At 45.6% G+C, this 21,811-nt stretch overlaps 1 protein-coding gene across 1 annotated transcript in view; it reads right to left on the reverse strand.

Moving 5' to 3' along the window:
- Nucleotides 1–2,595: 2,595 nt before the first annotated feature.
- Nucleotides 2,596–21,811, reverse strand: part of LOC119164971 (sodium- and chloride-dependent glycine transporter 1) — a 30,928-nt gene continuing 11,712 nt past the window's right edge. Inside the window, exons 7-14 of the mRNA XM_037417170.2 lie at nucleotides 17,377–17,480; nucleotides 15,091–15,215; nucleotides 12,282–12,427; nucleotides 10,504–10,632; nucleotides 8,699–8,798; nucleotides 7,561–7,661; nucleotides 5,811–5,966; nucleotides 2,596–2,977 (exon numbers count right to left, since the gene is read on the reverse strand). Of these exons, the coding sequence (XP_037273067.2) occupies nucleotides 2,690–2,977; nucleotides 5,811–5,966; nucleotides 7,561–7,661; nucleotides 8,699–8,798; nucleotides 10,504–10,632; nucleotides 12,282–12,427; nucleotides 15,091–15,215; nucleotides 17,377–17,480 (1,149 nt within the window). The 3' untranslated portion in view covers nucleotides 2,596–2,689. The remainder of the gene's footprint in view (nucleotides 2,978–5,810; nucleotides 5,967–7,560; nucleotides 7,662–8,698; nucleotides 8,799–10,503; nucleotides 10,633–12,281; nucleotides 12,428–15,090; nucleotides 15,216–17,376; nucleotides 17,481–21,811) is intronic.

Genomic DNA, 21,811 nt, shown 5'->3' on the forward strand with positions numbered 1-21,811 from the left:
ACGTGGTCACACGTTTGGCAGAATAAACAGTTTCATCTGGCCACCCAGTCTGTTGCCTTCGTTCGTGTCGTGACCCCGTAAGAATATTGATTGATATGTGGGGTTTAACGTCCCAAAACCACGATATGATTATGAGAGACGCCGTAGTGGAGGGCTCCTGAAATTTCGACCACCTGGGGTTCTTCAACGTGCACCCAAATCTGAGCACACGGGCCTACAACATTTCCGCCTCCATCGGAAATGCAGCTGCCGCAGCCGGGATTCGAACCCGCGCCCTGCGGGTCAGCAGCCGAGTACCTTAGCCACTAGACCACCGCGGCGGGGCCCGCAAGAATATGATCGTGAGAGACGCCACAGTGGAGGGCTCCAAAGATTTTGACCATCTGGTGCTCTTTAACGAGCACTAACGCCACAGTAGCACCCGGGCCTGTACCATTTCACCTCAATGTATAAGTGCGACCGCCATTGCCAGCAAAGGCATGTGCGCATGATTTTGCCGATCATTGTTATATTTGATATCACTATGAACTGTTTGTTGTTTAGCGTTTGCACTGTAGTATTTTGATGTGGTGTCTTCTTTTTTTTGGTGATTTTGTTGTGACTTATGAGAACATGGTACATGTCAGGCTGATGATTGATTGATATGTGAGGGTTAACGTCCCAAAACCACCATAGGATTATGATAGACGCCGTAGTGGAGGGCTCCTGAAATTTCGACCACCTGGGGTTGTTTAACGTGCACCCAAATCTGAGTACACGGGCCTACAACATTTCCGCCTCCATCGGAAATGCAGCCACCACAGCCGGGTTCAATCCCGCGACCTGCGGGCCAGCAGCCGCAGCCGAGTACCTTAGCCACTGGACCATCGCGGCGGGGCCACATGTCAGGCTGATGTCGATTACATTGACCTGCTTTTGCCTTCAGTTTTACAGTTGAAGTTAGCGCCAATCCTGTGCACTCCCATTCGTCCGCGTTATTTCGCACAGCCCAGCATTACGTACACAAGATGATTTTTTCGCTCAGAACAAACGACGCCCTCGATGACGCCAACGCTGGCATTTAAACAAAACGAGCTCTTAAACGCTATTGTGTTAAAAGGTAAATTCATTGAACTGAATGAAGATTAAAGAGAATTGAGAGCCCAATAAGTGAACTAAGGGGACAGAGTAAATTAAACGTGAACTGAGAGACTGAATCCCTAGACTGATTTAAAGGTGTCCTGCATAAACCGAACGTATTGAAGGGACATGCGGCTTGGTTCTGGCCAAAAGCGCCTCCGTTCATTGAGTCGCGTGCGCAGAGAATATTGCAGGTCAATCAGATCTTTCAACCACACTTTGATGCATGGTACGACACATTTGAAGAGGAGTAAGTCACTTTGCACACTTATCGCACCATTTTGGGAGTCACTGTGAAGGAATAACCACGCTTTCGTGGTTATTTATCAAAGGAGTAAGAGTTGGCACAAGAAAATAAGGTTAAGGTTGGTTTAATCAGCCTTTTGAAGTGGCTTCTGGCATTTAACTTGATGTACAATCGATGTAGAAGCGCTACAATCAGGAATAAATATAAAAACATTTTCAGCAGATACAAGGAATTCGAACTCACGACCACTTATTTAGCATGCGCGTACACTAACCACTTCGCCACACCACGCTACAGCACCGCTTGAAAGGAAGCAGGCTTATGTAGGCGCCGATGGTTCGTTTGCACACGGCGCGAATATTCCTGCAGTTACTCCAAAAATCAGACGCTTTACTTTACAAGGAGGAAAGTAGCTCCTCCTTGCCTTGTCATGTGCAATCTTTCGCGCACATTCCGTCTTTAGGAGAAGCAAGGAGCTCTTTTCGAGGTAACTTTGCAGTTCCTTCACAAGCAAATAGCTCATGTGTTCATGTGTTATTGCTCATGTGTTATTGTGTTATTGTGTTAAAAGTTCATGTGTTATTGCTCGCTGTCTAGCAACAAAGATTGGGGTGATCACTGTCAGCACGTTTGACCTTTTCTTCCCGGCTGGATGGCGCGAAAACTAGGAGTGTTTGAAGGAAGCTTCACGCACGTGAAGTCGACAATTAAGTGGGTGTATTTTGGTCACCTATAACACAGTCAATCAGTAAACATCGCCAAAGAAACCACTGGCGTAAATTTACGCTGGTTAAAACTGACAAAGTAACTTTTGTCATTACGCATTATATACAGCTTCTTCTCTATTCGAAAAAAAACGAAAATAGAAGTATCAAAAACAAGTTCACGTTGGGACGTGCCACCGCGTCGATATAAAGTGGATTCGCCACGGCGAAATTATTGATCCTGTCCGCCTACATTTACTGCTTTCTGCACCTAACGCGGTTTAGCACCTCTTTCATGATCTTCCCCCCTTTGAGCAGGTGAATACTAAAGTAATGACGTCATAATGTCACATCAAGCATTTCTGTGACGTGTGACATCATGAGGCGTTTTATGGTGACGTAATTTACGTCATCCTTTGCATCGCTTGCGCTCAGGTGGATGACGTTGATTTTGGTCCATATGTATACGCGCGTTTGATGCGGCATTTCAGGCTTTCGTGTTAAAGTAAATCACAGACGAGAATGTAAGTAGACTGAGTAGTGTTAATTGAATATAGTAACGATACATTATTATTAGGAACACACATGCTCTATTCCTCCTGGTCAATTGCCGTTGTGGCTACTCCTTCACTGCTCCACCGGCCTGTGCAGGACTTAGCAATGGCTGCGCGTCTTGCAACGGCTGGGCTGCGAGAACTGCCGCAGGGGCGGGAGGCGGCTCCTTGTCGGACTCGGCAGACATTGAAGGTTCCAACACAGGCAAGATCTTCTTGCTGGGACCATGTGCAACTGGCGCCTTGTCTGATGGCAACACGGCCCGATCGAGGGCGAGAAGTTGATATCGCGTAAGGATCTCCGAATCCTTGGGTCCCCAGTCGGGCAGTGGCTGCGTAGCCTCGGACCAACTCTGCAAATGTCGCAGGGATGGTGATACGACGGCTGTGTTGCGACGTTGCTAATCGGGTTAGCTGGATTAGACTCATGACGGCCAGCACAAATAAGAGAAGAGACAGGGGAAAGTGCATGATGCGAACGTTGAATTTCTGAGAACTAAAAAAACCTAAAGAAAAGCGCAGAATATTTAAACTAAGAGTGACGCAATGACTGACGCAATGACAAAATGGTATCACTTCATACCTATAGTTTCTGAGCCAACCATAAATTGCCCTCAACGATACCAAGTTGTAACTGCCACATGTACCATTAAAGGTTGGCTCTGAAGTGTTTGGTTACTGTCAGTGCCTACGTCTCCGTTTATATACTACACGTTTTTGTTGAAACTTTCGGTGAATAGCGGAGTCTAAGCCGTGTGTTTTATTCAGTTTTTTTTATCTTTCGTCTCATTGGCGCTGGCCTTCATGAGTATTTAGCCGGTGATGCTAAAAACAAAAAAGAGCCACTACCTTCCATCTCCGCAATTGTGGAAGTGGTGGCAATGGGGCGTCACTGACGTGGCACTGAGGTAAGAATGTGCTTTTGGTTGTATACCCACCAGTGATTGTGACATTGGCGGTAATACGTAGGTAACGCAATGTTACATCAATGTGCTCATCGACTGTGACGCGACGGTGAAGGTACTTAAGTCTACTGTTTGTCCATCTCTGCGATTTTGGCAGGGATGCTAACCTTTGTAAATGCAGCAGTAAGGGGAATGTAACAGTAATATTTAGGCAATGGCGCGGAGCTCACCAAATCAAGGTGAACTGTTTGTCGGTCTGTGTGTGAGTCGGGCCTTTACAATAACGCAGCGGCAACGTGATAATGTAACGTATACATGCGAGGTGACACGGGCCATGTTTTTTTTTTTTGTTGCCGAATACGCCAACACGTGCAGACCGAGTCACACATGACGCAGCAAACTTGGAATATTCCACTCTACTCGCTAAAGCAGTTGCGAATGCAGTCCTCCGAGATTGTCTACCACACGCGCGGCAGACGATTTTGGAGGCCAAGGGCCACAAGTTACGATTTCGTCGGTCCTAATTAGAGGCCCTGTTCAGATCCGGAAAAAATTCCTTTGCAGCAGTAACTGCAGTAAAGTGCCGTTATTGGCGCACTCCTGCGTTTTCGTTTATGCCGTAAGTTCCTTGTTTGTTCCATCACTTTGAATGTGTGTATCTGAATTCAGGGGTCTCTTTATCATCTAGGGAAACATTCCTCTGCATGAATCCTACAGTACGTCACTGACCGGTGTCCACAAACGTTCTGCTGAATACCTTACAACAAAAATTCACACGGTGTCTGAATTTTTCGCAGTGCGATTAAAAAAAACAACAGCGTTCCTGTGGGAAGCGCATGCTGTGCGTGCTGTATATGCCGTAGCAGCCACCTGAAGTTTCTTTCGCTGATGAGGTCTAGTTGATTAGTCCTAATTGTGTTTTAAATTTACAAGTCCTCCACTGCTTATTTAAGTATCAATTATACGTATGTAGGCAAGCTCTGAAAAAAGAGCGAGTAAGATGGGTATCTTTTTGTCCCACAACAATAATCGTCCTCTATATTGCGTTCTATCCTTGCGCTATTGCCCCGCGCCCAGTACGTTCCGGTCACGATCGACATGCCCATTATCAGGGTTACATTGCATTCTCGATAGGAAAGTGGCCAGCGCCGAGTTTTCAAGAAAGGAAGCGCACGCAAGCCTGATGACGATCATTGTTGTAGGACAAAAAGACACCCTTTTTACTTGATATTTTTTTAGAGTGTGAGTTAACAGTTATCTTCATTCCAGTGTTCTCAAACAAGATTTAGGTAGAACCTCTATGTTACCACAATATTGGGTTTGTGCGCTTTTGGTTAGGCTCTGCATCATCATAGGCACTGCATAGGTTTCTCTTGCGGCAGATATTATTATTATTATTATTATTATTATTATTATTATTATTATTATTATTATTATTATTATTATTATTATTATTATTATTAAGGCTTCATCCCGAACCCGCGATATGACTATGGAAGGATGCCGTAGTGGAGGGCTCCGAAAGTGTACCATATGTCCTATAGCGTGCACCTAGATACAAATACACGGACCTTTAGCAATTCGCTTCCATCGAAGTGCCACCACCGTGGTCGGCATTCGATTGTGCAACATTCGGCCAGAAACCGAGCAGCACAGCCACGATCGCGCAGATTTGTCCGACGACCCTTACCCGTAAATCTGTGTTCATACGGCGGTCGTGATCATGAACGATTCAGTCGCGTGACATATGAACTGAATAGGATGTCTCCATAGCCGACATGCATACGAACGTCAGGGGAGAATTCCTGCTGCAAGGATTGCTCTGAATTGCTACTTGAGGATCTTGACTGTGCTTTGAGGCTCTTTGAACACACCGAATCGTACAGCGCGGACCAAAGCGCTAATGAGGAAACGGTGGGTGCACGGTGACTTACTACATAATCCACTGACTGATTTCATCCGCCGTCGGAATACAGCTGAAATGGTGCAAAGTATGCGAGCCAACTAAATGTCTCCAAAGTCTGTTTCGCGGCTTGTCAGAACCACTTCAACGTCATGCAGCACACATATTGTGAGCGCAGTCACTGACTCTTCTTTGACAACTGGATATGTCCTCATCATTTGAACGAATTACTCATCTGCATGTATCATCATCAGCGTGGGTCGGCTTGAGCTCGTCTCGAATAAAGCAATTCTTCATGATGTCTGCAGAATATTGGAGCCACTCATGCTCTCAAATGGTGTCTGCGCGTGTACCGTTTGAGTACACCTGGTAACTCACCCCCTGGCACTTGACGAAGTGTACGACACCGCCAATGAGCATAAAACAGACGGGCACTGCGACAAGAGCCGCACCGATGACGTGTACCCAGTCAGGATAGACGTACTCCCCGAGTGCCAGCGGTCCACCCTCGCAGAGGCTGCTGATGCAGATAATCTGGTAAGCGTGAAAAAGAAATCGTATTGAGACAATTGAGCACTGCACAGGTTTTCTAACACATCTTCATAATCTACGCATAATATAACTTTCCAGCCTGCAAAAGAAAGAGTTTTCCATACTCGCCGTCATGGCTACTATAGCGGCGCTGACTCACACTCGCAAGGTGAAATTCACATGTATACCCCACAAGTTAGACTGGCGGATGGTCGCTATTCGAAGGTCGCAGGTTCGGTACCCGCATGTGGCAAGTGGTCGTTTTGTCCACTTCAATTTCTTCCCATTTACACTGTCTTACTACAATTAACGTCCCTTATACTTTCCTTGGATTTCTTGCCAAGTCTAATGATTGTTTTGTCCAGTAAAATAAATGACCCCTTAAAGTTTGTATTCTTTCGTACAAGTGCAGTGATCTCATATGCTTTGTGTGTCAGAACGGCTATATTAGTATCAATAAAAAATATATTCCTTGAGGGCTGGTTTTTCTGACGAAACCTTAATGAAAAACAGCGGAAAAAGAAGCCTGGACAGGTATAGGAAGCGCGAATTTTAGCTTTTAGGTGTATTATACTATTTGTGACATAGACGCGAAGAAAGCAAAGCGAGGAAAAGGACAACCTGATTATGTCTCTTATGCCTTACCTTGGCTTCATTATCTTTGTTTTCATTAAGCATATGGTGATGAAGCATGCCATTGGGGAGTGCTACGGAATTATTCACCATATGGTGTTTGTTTGTTTTGTTTCAGAAGCTCAGCCTCGTATCCACTTTACCACCGACATGCACAACTCTAAATATGCGTCATCTCTCGTTTTATTGTCCACAGTACCATTAGGCGTGCGCAAGATTCCAATAGAAGAGGGGGAGGGGGGTCCATCGCAGCACCTCCCTGCCTACTTAGCCAATGTATGGGGCCGACTTTTCGCCCCCTTCTCAGGATAGTAAAAAGAGTGCCCCCCCCTTCCCCCCCCCCCGTTCGCATAGCAATCCTCAGTACATATTGAAGCGCGCCGATCATTAATAAAGCGAGATGAACGCTAGACAACCGTAAATCAAATAATATGGATCACCCAGATATAGTGATTTGTTAGCACACTGATGGTACTTTGCGCAGCTGTGCATGCACATATTAGCGCAATCGCAATAGCACTGCATAGTGAAAGAGTGCATGTGTCTGCCAATTTTTGCTGCAAAGGGGGTGTTTAAGGCTCCTCATGTGTTAAATTTTGGCCTGACATTCCACGCTATTGATTTTATTACAAATAATGATAATTTTCTGCGAACATTTATATAAAAACATACCACGCTTTTTCCAGATACGCTGTGCCACGTTGCTGTGTCGTTTGTTCCGGCTTCTCCTTCCTTTTTTTCATGTCATAAATTGTTCGATTCATATTGAAATCTTGCATTTGTGTCATAGTTATCGTGTGTTTTGTTTCAGCCACAACAAGGCTTTGAAAATGTTTATTGCTGTTACGCTTTTTTGTATATCTCTCTACTCCTCTTTCTAGAGACGGCAGCTCAGGGAGCAATTAAACCAACTGTTGGTATACGCTATAGAATAAACTCTTGCAATATTGATCCATAAGCTCACCAATAGCAGCATCGGGCACAAGAACTTCCAACAAAGTTCCACTGAAAAGCCAGGCGGCGAACCAAGCATGAACTCTACATCTGTGCTTAGCTTTTTTATGCCTGAAAAAATAGAGAAAAAAAAAACAACAGAAATTGCGGCCGTTTGTCTTCCTTTCTGGGTCACTAAGTGCTTGCGCGAAAAATTCAAGACAGAAATGTTTAGTTGAACGGTGACAGATCAATCAATCAATCTATCAATCAAAAAATAAATCAGTAAGCATCGTCTACTCAAACTTTATGGATCATATTTTGGTCGTCAATAAAAAGGTTGGAGTTGAGACCATGACAAGCAAAATCTACGCGTAGGTCCGAGAAACCAGACCAATAAGGTGTAAATAATCTAAAACAAAGATGAAATACATTAACGAGAAATTGACTCTTATGCAATTGTTCCTCCATAATGAAGACTCAAGTTAGGCAACTCACTAAAATTGTGGTTTTGTGCACCTATATGTATGGATGTTTTATCGGTGTAAAGGGCAGAATTTATTTCTAAAAGAAATAGCACAAGGATGGCTTGATGTATACTATTTCTGGACACGGCAAAGAATACGTAGTGGCAAGGGCAAGCAGGAGATGCGCTTATTGGACACAAAAACGCCATTTTGTGGTAAGCTTCCCAAATGTTGCTATTATTCAGTATCCTACGTGCGTTTATTCCGTGACATCGAAAACAATAGAGAGACCTCTGCTGAAACTCTCGACCTACGCTCAGAAGGATTGAAAGTGGCAATAAAAGTCTTAAAGCAAGTTGACATAGTTTCCAAGCATTTTTCACATAGCAACTTTTCATTTAGGCTTTTCCCCAATCTTTTTAAGAATAACTCGAGATGCCTAAAAAAGTTCGGAATGCGGTGTCCACACCGCCACTTTAATAAAAAACATGACAAGATAAAATGTCGTCTTATTTTCCTGCTTAATATAAAAGAGACCCATCAACTTAAGTAATCTAGGATATTCATCAATAAATGACCCTCGGTTGCCTATGTTAAGTGTTGCGTAGCTCCGAGCATCTCAGCGAGATAAATACAAAGCTTGGATTCTGTGCGCTGTAGTTACACCTTGTTATGGCTGTAGTATATCTAGAGTAGTCATACCGTAGCCAATAGCCATGTAGCCGATCTCGAAGAGTGCGATCCACCGAATCAAGTTGCCGGTGACTTCGGTGTCGATAGCAGTCAGCATGTAGAAGCCACCCTGCATGTTGGAGGGCATAATAACCATATAGCTGTGTAAGCTTGCTCAAGCACACATGTTTGTTATTTTTTAGTTGCGTATAAAAGTTGATTTTTCTGCATCTTCAGATAAGTGAGTGACTACTGTTCGTGACGCATGATGCAAGTGATTCTTTTTTTTTCATCACGCTTTAATATACCAAAGAGATCGATAAGTTTGTGGCTCTGTAGTGCTGCAGGACTGAGGAAGCATAAGATTCTGAAGAGATTCCGCTTGGTCAGTTACAGGGAAGACCAGTTTCTTGATTAGACACGAAGCTGGTTAAGATAGGAAAAAATCTCAGCGAGGACATTAGACAAGTTAGGACGTCAGAAGTGTTGAAACGCGTCTGTAGCTTCAAGCTACGTGACATGCATTAAAGTTATACACGTTTGGGTCGTGGTGCTGCCAGTGATGATCAGTAGGCTTTTGTTGCACAAGGGCCATGGGTGGCCACAGAGCAACAATACTGATGATGTAGTGCCAGCGTTGTCTCATGAGTTTATGGTAGTATTAGGGTAGGATTTCGATGGTAGGTTTACAATGGGCGTAAAGATGCCTAGAATGACGTGCTGCATCTAGGTGTATATAGTACATTATAAAAAATCCTATAGTATATATATAGTATAACATTATTCTATGTGTATATAGTATAAAATTATGACGGTGGCGCATAACGTACCCTATGAGTGTGATACGCCCCGCCGCGGTGGTCTAGTGGCTAAGGTACTCGGCTGCTGACCCGCATGGCGCGGGTTCGAATCCCGGCTGCGGCGGCTGCATTTCCGATGGAGGCGGAAATGTTGTAGGCCCGTGTGCTCAGATTTGGGTGCACGTTAAAGAACCCCAGGTGGTCGAAATTTCCGGAGCCCTCCACTACGGCGTCTCTCATAATCATGAAGTGGTTTTGGGACGTTAAACCCCACATATCAATCAATTATGAGTGTGATACGAACGTCGATTGAGTATATGGTTATCTATACAAGTGAGAAATAGGAAGTGACAGGAATGCCTGCTGAAAGTTCTTGAGGCCCAAAAGCCACGGAGTCCACAACAAGCAGTGAAATGTAGGCTAGTGGGCACATGTTTTCAAAGAAGGAATAAACAGCGCTCACGCGGGACGAAACAAAGGAAGTACGGGAGAAGAAGTGCTGACAGCAAACTGAAGACGTATAAAGGGGAACCAGTATATATACGCGAAGATTAAAAAAAAGGCACGAAGTAACATTAGAAAACACTTTTATTCACAGAGGTCACGCCAGGTAGCGCATTTCTCTGTCTAATATAGACCAAAATATTGCACACGTTGACTTTCTTCAGTGATTTCATAGGCCTCGTATATCTCTCCAGCGTGCTTGGCAAGGCGACGTTTAAAGAGGATGACAACAAACAGGTGGCGCGTGCATCCGGGCTTAGCACAATCTATGGCTATATTGCTTTGAACAACAGTTTTCAAACAAAATGCACGTTCTCGCAACCTATGAACCAATTAAAATGAAATAATAAGCAAGGTTTGGAATGAGTTATGGACTGATTGAGTCAGTCATGAAGTGAAAGAGTGAGTAAGCAATCGAGTGAATTATGAAATGACTGAGTCAGTCGTGGATCCAGTGAGTGATAGTTCGCGGCAGCGACGGCACTAGTGTGCGCGCACTCGTGTCCTGCGCCCACATCCACTCTCAATCACCTGCATAGTGAGTGGTATGCCGAGCAGGAAGCCGACGCAGCAGGCAATTGCGGCGAGAGTGGTACGACGCTGACTCAGGTACTCGTAGCCGTCCTTGAGTGGAGACAATAACGTCTCCAGAAACACCATCTGCGGGGCAAATACGAGCCACGTCAGGTTCTCATTTGAAGCACTTCTTCGCATTTCTGTCAATATATTGTTACGTTAAAATGACACGAGTTGCGTCTATTTAGAATATATTTTTATACTGATCCGTATAGCATCGACTAAGATGGAGGACAGCACGCACAACCGACAAACTACTTCCTCATTGTCGTCTTTTGATAGCTGATATGTCAGCTACGTAGCATTGCCCCCTCCCTCCTCCGGTGGTAAAAGTGTTGTCTCGATGCACATTAATTACGGTCTTCAGAAGGCAGCTGGTAAGGTTTTAGCCTGCGGGCGTGCACAACATCACTGGGTGTGGTAGCAGGCAGGCTTGTGGTCTCAGATGCAGGAAACATATAATAGGTGACGTCAATACCTGGCGGATGATACAGTAAGGACGCATGTAGCGAGACAACAGCTTCGCTGATAAGCCAACTCGATAAACTGGGCACTACAGCAGAATGAGAGAACCGGGTGAGAAGCGAACGTCAACATGCCGGCTGGCGTAGATGGCTTTCTGGGTGGCTTGCGAAGCCGAAAGTCTAGAGCGGGCGATCTGACGTGCGTGGTTGGCACGAGCGATAGCGTGGCGTGCATATTCGGTTGACGGCATTGCAGTGGTCGGAAGTAGGGTGTCGAGTGGTAACGTCGAATCACGGCCATAGAGCAAATAAAAAGGTGAATAGCCAGTGGTGTCGTCGCGCGAAGAATTGTACGCGAAGGTCACGTGAGGTAGCGCCAGGTACCAGTCATGTTGGTCGGAAGACACATTCATCGCGAGCATGTCCACGATGGTGCGATTTAGGCGTTTCGTCAGGCCATTTGTTTGGGGATGGTATAAAGTGGTCAACTTGTGCTGCTTCGAGGAAGAGCGCAGAAGGTCGTCGATCACTCGGGACAAATGCGCGGCCGCGATCTGTGAGTAATTGGTGAGGAGCGCCATGGTGTAGGATGGCATCATGAAGCAAAAAATCCGCAACGTCAGCAGCGGTGTTGGTGGGGAACGCTCGAGTGATGTCATACCTAGTCACGTAGTCTATAGCAACGGCGACCCACTTATTGCCCGATTTGGACTCACGAAAAGGACAAAGAAGATCTATACCAATAATATGTACAACCGATGCACCGCTTGATGTTGACGTCTTTCATTCATACCTAGTTAGCACATTTTAGATGCAAAGTGGCTTATGGTCAGCACTCGTCCCTTGTCCGTCGTCGTAGTCACGATAGTACACCGAGCACCCACTAGATGGCTCTGCGGTAACGCTCGCTACATCGCGGCTCGTAAGGAGTATGAGTGGGGGCAACTAGCGGGGCTGCGCTGCTCTGTATGATTAAAGTGCTAACTCCTCTCTTTATCATACACTAAGCGTAGTAGTATGAATGAAAACATGAACATGAGTGTGGCGGATGCGAGGGCTCGCAAAGCGACTGTGTGCGCAACCATGAACGCGTACGGTGATGAATAAGGAGCAGCTCTTTAGGTAACTTTAACTTGACCCATGGCTGCTTCACATACTACTCAGACTTCTCTTTACGGGGAAATAAGTACACTTTTTTTTCTGCCTGAAGATCTTGAAAGTAGCATACAGACTTGAGAATATATGTAAAAAAAGGAGCGTAATGCTCACCTGTGATCCGACAGTGAGGCAGAAGATCATGGCGAAGAAAGTAGCCGCCCAAAGGGTAGAATTAGACACGGTTGACACCGCTTGAGGGAACGCCATCAATACCAAACCGAGTCCTGTTGTGTATAAACCATCAGCCTTAATGTCGCCTGCAAAGTTAGCGAAAGATGCAGCATCTCTGCGATGGAAGTGTGCGTTTTTTAAACGATTGTCACGCAGAAGAATTCTTCGGTTATCGCCAAAGAAATGTCTAGTAATAACTAGTCTAGTTTTATGCAGAGAAGTCAAGTCTCACGAGCCTTTTCTGCTCACGTATTCTCAAATTCATGCTGTCCTTTTTGAGCGCTGCGGAGCACTTTTATGACATGCGTAACATTCGGTCGGTCACAGCCGAGCACTGTTCGGCTGTCTCTCAAATGAGTGCGCACAAAGTATGAACGCTCCGAGCTGCTCTCACCTCCAACCTCAGAAAACGGCCGCTACATCTCATCAAGTGACTGTATTGCCTGATCTATTTGTATCAGAAGCCGCCGTAACGTAATTCTTCTTACGGCCGATCAGACGGGGGATTTCCATCACCTGGCCCGATCTTATGAGCTTTCACCAGCTTCGCAAGGTAATCGCAGTGTCGCGTTCGAATGTTGAAGACGTGGGTGCACACATCAGGGGTGCTAGCTCTGCTTACAACAAGTGGATCCGGGCTACTTTTCTCCCCCTGTCACTTGTACAGTTCTTTAGTCACTTCCCATGTTTTTCGGGAGGGGAGGATGGGGCTTATTAGAATTTTTCCAGCAATTATGCCTATAGTGTTCATCAAGTTCATCAATTGCGCATTTGTCGATGACTTGGAGTAGTTGGGAGTTGAAATAAAAAAGTACATTTTACATTTTATTGAGGTTGTTAGGACCACATTTCAAGAAATGCGCAACACTGATTAGACCCATAGCCATAGGCTAGTAAGGGGTCTAACGGGAGAAAGTGTACAAGCAGAATACAATTTGTATATAAGAAAAAATCTAAACATCAAAAAACGTTGATTTTTCAACAAACGAACAAAATACAAGAAGACACACATTGTTGCACTTTGTTCATAAATAATGAAATAATCAAGTATAGACAAAACATCAAAATATGTGTAAGGCTTAGTACATGGTCATTACTATTGATCTACATGTAGCAAATATTTTTTGAGTGCGCTCGAAAAAAACCTAGAATCTTTAATCTGAAGTGGTATGTTATTCCACACTTTAGCTCCTACGAACTGTAGTAAGCGTTCACCATACACGTTTTTAGTGGGTGAAAGATTAAAATTCCGCAATGTCGTGCATCTAGTGACGCGGGACGAGGAAGAAAAGATAGATACATCGAAAGGTACACTGTGTGCAATAACATTGTTGATGGTGACTGCGGTTTTAAGCTGCCGTATGTAATCAAAAGGTAGAATATCCAACTTGTGAAACAAAGACTCACTGGGTTCATTATAAGCCGCATAATCTATAATTCTAAGTGCACGCTTTTGTAATATCCGGATAGGATCAAGGTAAGTTTTAAAAGTCCATCCCCATGAGTCTAAGCAGAATGATAGATGACTATGAACAAACGAAAAATAAAGAACTCTGAGAATATTTCTACTAAAATAATTTCTAGCAGCCAGTAGCATACTGCAGCCAGATGCTAGCTTAGTACAAAGAGAGTTAATTTGTTTTTTTCCAGTGTAATTGGCTGTCGAACACTACACCGAGATATTTAAATTCATTTACATGCTCAAGTTGGCAGTTGTTCATTGTAAGTCGAAATGACTCACAGTTTACATTTCGGTAACAGGAGTGAAAAATGGTGTATTTGGTTTTCTTTGCATTGAGTGTTAATTTGTTCACTCTAAACCACTTAAAAATATTTTCTAGTTCTTCATTAGCTCTACATTCTAGATCGGCTATGTTATCGGCGGTAACTATTAAAGCTGTGTCATCAGCGTGCATTAGCAACTCGGCCGATTTGAGTATGCATGGCAGATCATTTACGTGTAATGAGAATAATAGGGGCCCCAGGACGGACCCTTGAGGTACTCCTGTCTTTATGTTTAATAATGACGACGTAAGATCTTGCATGTTGACCATTTGATGACGTCCATCAATGTAGTTAGAAAGGAGGCTAAAAACTTTGCCGCGGAATCCATAGTGTTTTAATTTCATAAGCAAAATTTTATGGTCGACGGTATCGAATGCCTTTTTTAAATCAATGAAAACTGCCACAAGAAGGTTGTTGTGCAGTGTTTTGTTAATCTTCTGTGATAACAATAACACAGCTGTTGATGTGGAATAGTGTGATCTAAATCCATGCTGCTCCACTGGGGATTGAACAAGGAACATTGATCATGCAAGCTTGGTTTTAACGGTGTGTATACACAACCCTGAAGACCATGTTAAGAAGTACCCATGTGCTTTCTCTCGTAGTCACGTGAATTTTGGCAGTGTAAATTTCTAATAAAAGGTGACTTCTTGTACTTTCCTTTGTATTTATGTAATATAATATTGTATTAAAGATCGTCGAAGAATAAAAGCACCAATAAGTTGCCACTTATTCTAAGCACTTTTGTGATAATTATTTGCTTGTTAGCTCGATTGCATCAGATGATTTCGGCAAACATACTATCGCCTTAGTAAAACACTCGCTCAACCGTAGCTGCTTCTCACTATATGCCTAATGAGCACAGCCATTACCGACACCCCTCACAGTGCGAGTGGTGTAGAAAAAGTAATTCGCCGAGTCGGTGCACTGATCAGGGAAGAATGTCGCACAGCCGACAGCGCACCTATTTTTAGGACGTCCAGCATGGAGACCCGCATTTTGAACGACATGCTGCCCAAGAACATGAATACCACGAGGCCGCCCAGCAGACTGAAGATGACATTGACCACAGTGATGACGTAGGCGTCCCTGCGAGCGGGCAGGCCACAAAACATCAATATATTATTTCGAATCTATCTATCTATCTATCTATCTATCTATCTATCTATCTATCTATCTATCTATCTATCTATCTATCTATCTATCTATCTATCTATCTATCTATCTATCTATCTATCTATCTATCTATCTATCTATCTATCTATCTATCTATCTATCTATCTATCTATCTATCTATTTATCTATCTATCTCTCTATCTATCATCATCACGAACTCTCCTTCCATTCTGCGACAACACTTCATTTTTCTGACATATTCTACGCTTTCATTGCTTCGGACATAAAGTATTTAAAGTTCTGATGTAGGTAATAAAGCGTACGAAATGTCTGTTTTAATCGGCGGAACAAGCCGGTCGAGGAAAAAAACTATAGTGTTCCTAATGAAGTTTTGTGATTATGTATTCTGGCTAAATATGGTTCCCGTCTACCTACTTTGCAGATATTATTTGGAGCGTCATCATTAAGATGACAGCAAAAACAAGGACATCATCAGAAGCAAAGTTGTCCAACATTAGATGAAGGCACGTCACAGTTGTCTTCAAGTATACTTCCGCACTTCTCCACTCTCTTCCTGACATTGCTACCACGGCTAATCTAATCAGAACACCCATTTGACAGCAACATTGACTGCAGCTGAATTAGGGAAATACCAAATATAAGAAAAAAGCTCGTTTATCGCTCCGAATGTTCATGCGTGGGATAGAGTCATGGTGAAGACTTCTTTTAAAATACACTTAGGCTATAACTGAATATACTGTTAGCACAATATTCACAGCGTTTGACCTTCATCTTCTTCATCTGTATATAATCATCACGAAAAACGTAGTCTCATGAATCGTATTACATGCGTGGAGGACTTGTTCGAGTAGTTTCGAGAGAAACGCCTTGCCGTAGTCGCTCAATAGGATGCGTGGTGCACCATGGCTTAGAAAGATTGGTTCCAGAAAAAAATGTGGCGATGTCCTCTGCTGATCCTGAAGTAAGTGCAGCTGTTTCGGCGTACCGTGTTAAGTGGTCAACTGCTAGGACAATCCAGCGCTTGTCGCTAGCTGATCTTGGTAGTGGTCCGTAGAAGTCAATGCCAACGACATCGAAGGGAGCGTCAGGACACGGTAGAGATTGTAGGAGACCAGCCGGGGAAAAAGTGGGTCCCTTGCGGCATTGGCAGAGCGAGCATGACGCAACATTTCGGGCTACGCAGGTGGAAAGCCCAGGTTAGGCAAAACGACTGCGGATGCGTTCATAGGTTTTTCGAAAACCGAGATGACCAGCCTTGGGGTCACCGTGAAACGCCTCCAAAATATGCGCCCTTAGGGAACTAGGAGCGACAGGAACCCAGCGCTGTCCTTCGGGGTGGAAGACAAAACGGTAAAGGATGGAGTTTTCAGTCTTCAAGTTCCGCAGCTGTCGATGGGCGCGGGCGTTGGGAGGACGAGAAGAGCCTTAAAGGCGGTGCATCATAGAGTGACAGTAAGTGTCCCGACAAATTCTTCAACGTCGACAACCAGCACAAAGCGTGGTGGTCAGTGACCACAGTGAAGTGGCGGCCGTGAAGATATGGTCGAAACTTCTGGATGGCCCAGACAACAGTGAGACACTCCTGCTCGGTGATGGTGTAGATTTTCTTTGCTGCTGTGAGGGTGCGACTAGCGTATGCGATCACACGTTCGCCATAACGCTCTGTTTGTTGCAAAAGTATAGCGCCGAGTCCGTGTCCGCTGGCATCAGTATGGAGGAGAGTGCGTGCGGTGTTATCAAAATGACAAAGCACTAGCTCAGACGTGAGGGGACAATTCGAGGCGTCAAAAGCCATTTGGCATTTGTCTGACCATACGTATGACGCTACCGAAGAAAGGAGTTGGTGAAGTTGCGCAGCATTGGTGGCGAAGTCTCGTATGCGCAACTTATGTGTAGTTAAACTAACTACGGAAGCGAGGAAACAAAGATAGGAAAAAGAGCGCTCTTTTCTATCCTTGTTTGTTCGCTTCCGTAGTTACACTGTAACTACTTTTAAGATGCACTGTTCGTATATTCAGTTATGTCCTACCAAATTGGCCGAGTTTTCATGCTTCACACTTAGGCTTTACTGCAACGGGTTAATTTAGGGAAATATTTTTTTCGTGTTACTTACACGTGTGGGTTGTTCGAGAACTCGTTGTAGCTCCCCATCGTGATTACCATGCCCTGAGCCAGCCCTAAAGAAATCAGCACTTGCTCGGCGGCTTTCTGCCACACCTGCGGAATGAAATAGTGCAGCGGAGAACTGAACGCCTTCAAGTCGGCGACTAGTTTCAACCGTACAGATGGAACCGCACTTGTCTAGAGCAGCCAGCCAACCACTTCAGCTTCTGTTTTCTGCAAGTGTATGCAAATACGATATCGTAACGATCAAGAGGACAAATTTATAGCTAGTTTATAGTACATCATTCAGAATAGCAGCGAAAAGAATCACCCGGACGACGACATATCAAGACAAGGCATAGCGCTAACTAAGAACTCAATGTTTAGTGCATAAAAAATGTTTTTTGTAACGTCCGCTACCTGTTTGATTTGGTGGGTTGACTGCCTTGTGTGCACCTTTTCACGTTCTCTCTCTCACTTTTCTTTACGTAGGGTAGGGTGTATACATACAAGATCACTTGCCAAATACATTGAATTAACGCTGCGTCTGTCTTGTTTGATCTGTCGCAGTCCGTGTGCTTCTATGGGCCACTATTCCAAATTATGTCGTATACTCGCGCTGCATGCTAGTTCAAACATGGACAGAAGCTTGTAGCTAACGCAAGGAAGCAGCTGCAGACAACAGCGTCTACAAGCTAGTGCACTCAACTACAGCTACGTGCTCCATCACTCTAGACAAGTGTGATTCCATCTGTACAAGAAAGAGGGTCTTGTTTACGCAGCGGTGTACTGACAGGCCAGTATATACTGAACAGGTTTAGTACCGCGTATACTAAAAGTGGCACTACATACGTAAGACCACCAGGTTTCGCATAGGTATTGTACAGATAACTACTTTAGCGCATAATGCAAAATACGGTCTTTCAATTTACACAACAATGCCGTTACGAACGAATTGTGCGTTGCAGTAAAACTAGCTTCTAAAAGAAAAACACTGCAGCGCTATCTTCAATCGACACGTATAGAATATAAGACTTACATGAGTGCGTTAGAAGTATCTGTAGACATGAAGCCTAAATATAATCATATTCATGCACGTGTATAATAAAAACATTTTGACCCTAAATAACGTCAACCGGAAACATCGAAGGGTGGCGGTAGTTATTAGTACGCGTGCTGTACATCTTTGTGACAGTGGTGAATGTAGTGTCCAATGTCAATGAGTTGATATTCACGCATTGATTGCGCAGAGCTGAGCAGCCTTCTTTCTCTTCGGATTTCTAATTCTTTCCTCCCATCTTTCTTTTTTTGTTTATTTTGCAGTTTTTGTCTTTGCCTTTTTATGGATACGAAATTTTAATTTCCAACCAAATTCCTCTTTTTTGTTTTTATTTGTAGTTTACTTTCTATATTTTTTTCAATTTATACTATTTTTACTGCCTGCATTACACCAAACGACTGCGACCGCTTATGATAACAGCATGACAGCCGGACCCCCTGGAATGCTAAAGAGGCCGGAAGGCCCCTTCGAAAGCCCCTTATGTTGTCAATCACTGGTTCAAGTGACGCCTGACATTTATGTTCTCGAAATTGACATAGTGATTGCAGAAAATAACGCAAGTATATTAGAAACTACCAGAAGGTCCGTCTGCCTGCCAGCGCTCGAAGGAACAGACGAGCTGGAAAACGCCGGCTACTACGTTCTCGACGACATGCTTGGCCGTGCCATTTTCTGTTAAGAGAGTGTTATTTTTCAAAAGAATTCTACATACAGACAAGACATACCTTTTATACAATTGCCTACTCATGACATTCATAATGTGCCCCAATATACACGCGTATCTACAATGGGAACTGTTTGTACTGTAGCGAAGCCTCCGAACTCTGAAGTGGGTCGAGCTCTTGAGTACCTTCTAGTGGGGCTACCCAACAAGGACGCCGCTCGCGCTGAGAGCCCGTGCTTAGCTGTGACTGTCGCCATTGTATATTCTCGCTCGTTGCGGGCTAATAAACGCCTTAACAATTTGGTGGAGAGTGCTGCGATCCCTGTCTATGCCTTTGGAGCTACGATCACGTACCCTGCCATCTACTATGTATCACGACGCTTCTCAGCAAACGCCTCCTCCAATGCCACCCCCTTGTCCCGGTGTCCCCAGAATCCGCGATCCACCCATCTTCACTGGCGCTGATGGCACTGACGTGGAGGACTGGCTCGCCATTTACGAGCGCGTGAGCGTCCCCAACAAATGGGACGAGGACGGCAAGCTGACCAACTTGGTGTTTTACCTTGCCGGTGTCGCCAGTTTGTGGTACAACAACCACGCGTCCGATTTTGCCACCTGGTCCTATTTCAAGACCGCAATCGGCAACGTCTTCGGCCGCCCTGCTGTTTGCAAGCTGCAAGCCGAGCAGCGTTTGCGTGAACGTGCTCAGGAGGCTGGTGGACCTATGTAACAAATCCAATCACACCATGTGCGAGTCTGACAAGATCCGAAACATCACGAAAGACATTGACGATGATGCTTTCACGATGCTGCTCGCCAAAAACCCCGGCACGGTGGCTGAGGTCATCACACTGTGCCAGAGCTACGAGGAGATCCACCGGCAGCGTTCGATGACCCGACGCTCCCCACCACGAGCTGCAACGCTTGCTGGCTTGGAGGCCAGTTGTGACCAAGTGGCGTTGATGGCAGACCTGAAGTCCTTTATCCGCGAGGAAATCGCGCGTCAGTTCTCGCTCCTGCCCTTTGCCCACCAACCTGCTGTTCAACAATCGGCAACTACCGTTCTCCCTCCCATCCGCCGAGCGATTGAACAGGAAATAGCGGAGGTAATGCCTGCGTACCACCCTCCACAACCTCCGGCTCCTGCGCCCCTGAGTTACGCGCAAGTGGTCGCCAGGCCACCCCAAGTCGTTCCAGCAACCGCCCCTCTGACTTACGCCGAAGCTGCCACTCGGCCTCCGTCCTTTGCAGCGGGTGTGCCCGCTACGTATGTTGACGTAACCCCTCAGCTTCAGTCCACTACGCAGCCACCGTTCCGTACATCAGTCCTTGCGACATGGGTGAGACCTACCCCGGTGAACAGATGGCGCACACCCGACAACCGGCCCATCTGCTTTGCCTGCGGTTACGCCGGTCACGTGGCCCGTTATTGCCATCGCGTACAGCCGGCTCCAATTTCTTCACCTGTTGCTGGCCACCTCAGCCGTCCTTATCGCGAAGAACCGCCGTCTATGCCACCTCGATCTCGCCCAGGTCCATCTCGAAGATCACCGTCTCCACGACGCCGTTCCCTGTCTCCCATGCGGCCAAGTGCGGCAGCTCATGAGCGGGAAAACTAGTCGTCGCAGTCCCTGAGGCAAGGACTGCGACGCTATCGCAATGTGAAAGCCCTCAGAGCAGCCCCTCAAATGTCATTGACGTGCTTGTGGACGGTGTTTGTGCATCGGCTCTTATTGACACTGGAGCTGCCGTATCAGTTATGGACGAAAAACTCTGCCGCTTACTTCGAAAAGTGACGACGCCACTTTCTGGGTTATCGCTCCGTACTGCAAATTTGCACCGGATTCATCCTACAGCAGGGTGCACAGCTCGCGTTGTCATCCAGGACGTTCTGTATGTCGCCCAGTTCATCATCATTCAGGCATGCTCTCATGACGTCATCCTGGGATGGGACTTTCTCTCCCGCCATGACGCCGTCATCCATTGTGCCGCCGCCGAAATTGAGCTCTCACCCTTCTCGCATTTGACGCCAGAAGACAGTCCCCCGACACTGAGCAAGATTCTAACGAAAGACGATACAACCGTGCCTCCAAACTCGACGACGGCTGTGTCTGTCTACTGCGCTGGCCTCTCCGACACCATTGGACTTGTTTCGCCATCTGACCGCGCTTGCAGCAGGAAAGGGTTGCTAGTACCTTTCGCGACAGTGCAGGTCAACCAGGGCAACACTGCTATTTTTGTAACCAACCCGTCCCCGTACGCTGTTACCTTGCTTCGAGGGGAATGTCTCGGCAGAGTGGAACCAGTCGACGACGCACAAGTCCTGGACGTACCCGATGACACGCGCGCCTCCAGGTCGTGTACCATCAATGCTGTTTCCACTTCTGATTTGTCGTCTGCTGATGTATTTGGCCCCTCCATCGCTGACAACCTTACGGCCGTACAGCGTTCCCAACTTCCGGACCTGTTACAAGAATATAGTTCTTCTTTCGATGTCGGGCGAAGTTCTCTCGGTCACACGTCCCTTGTTACGCATCGCATCGACACTGGTGCCCATCCACCTTTACGGCAACGTCCATATCGCGTGTCGCCTGCTGAACGTCGAGTAATTAATGATCAGGTTGACGATATGCTCCGACGCGACGTTACTCGGCCCTCGGACAGTCCATGGGCGTCTACTGTTGTTCTTGTTGCGAAGAAAGACGGTTCTGTGTGGTTCTG

This window comes from Rhipicephalus microplus, chromosome 9 (genome assembly GCF_043290135.1).
Source record: "Rhipicephalus microplus isolate Deutch F79 chromosome 9, USDA_Rmic, whole genome shotgun sequence".
Classification (NCBI taxonomy): domain Eukaryota; kingdom Metazoa; phylum Arthropoda; class Arachnida; order Ixodida; family Ixodidae; genus Rhipicephalus; species Rhipicephalus microplus.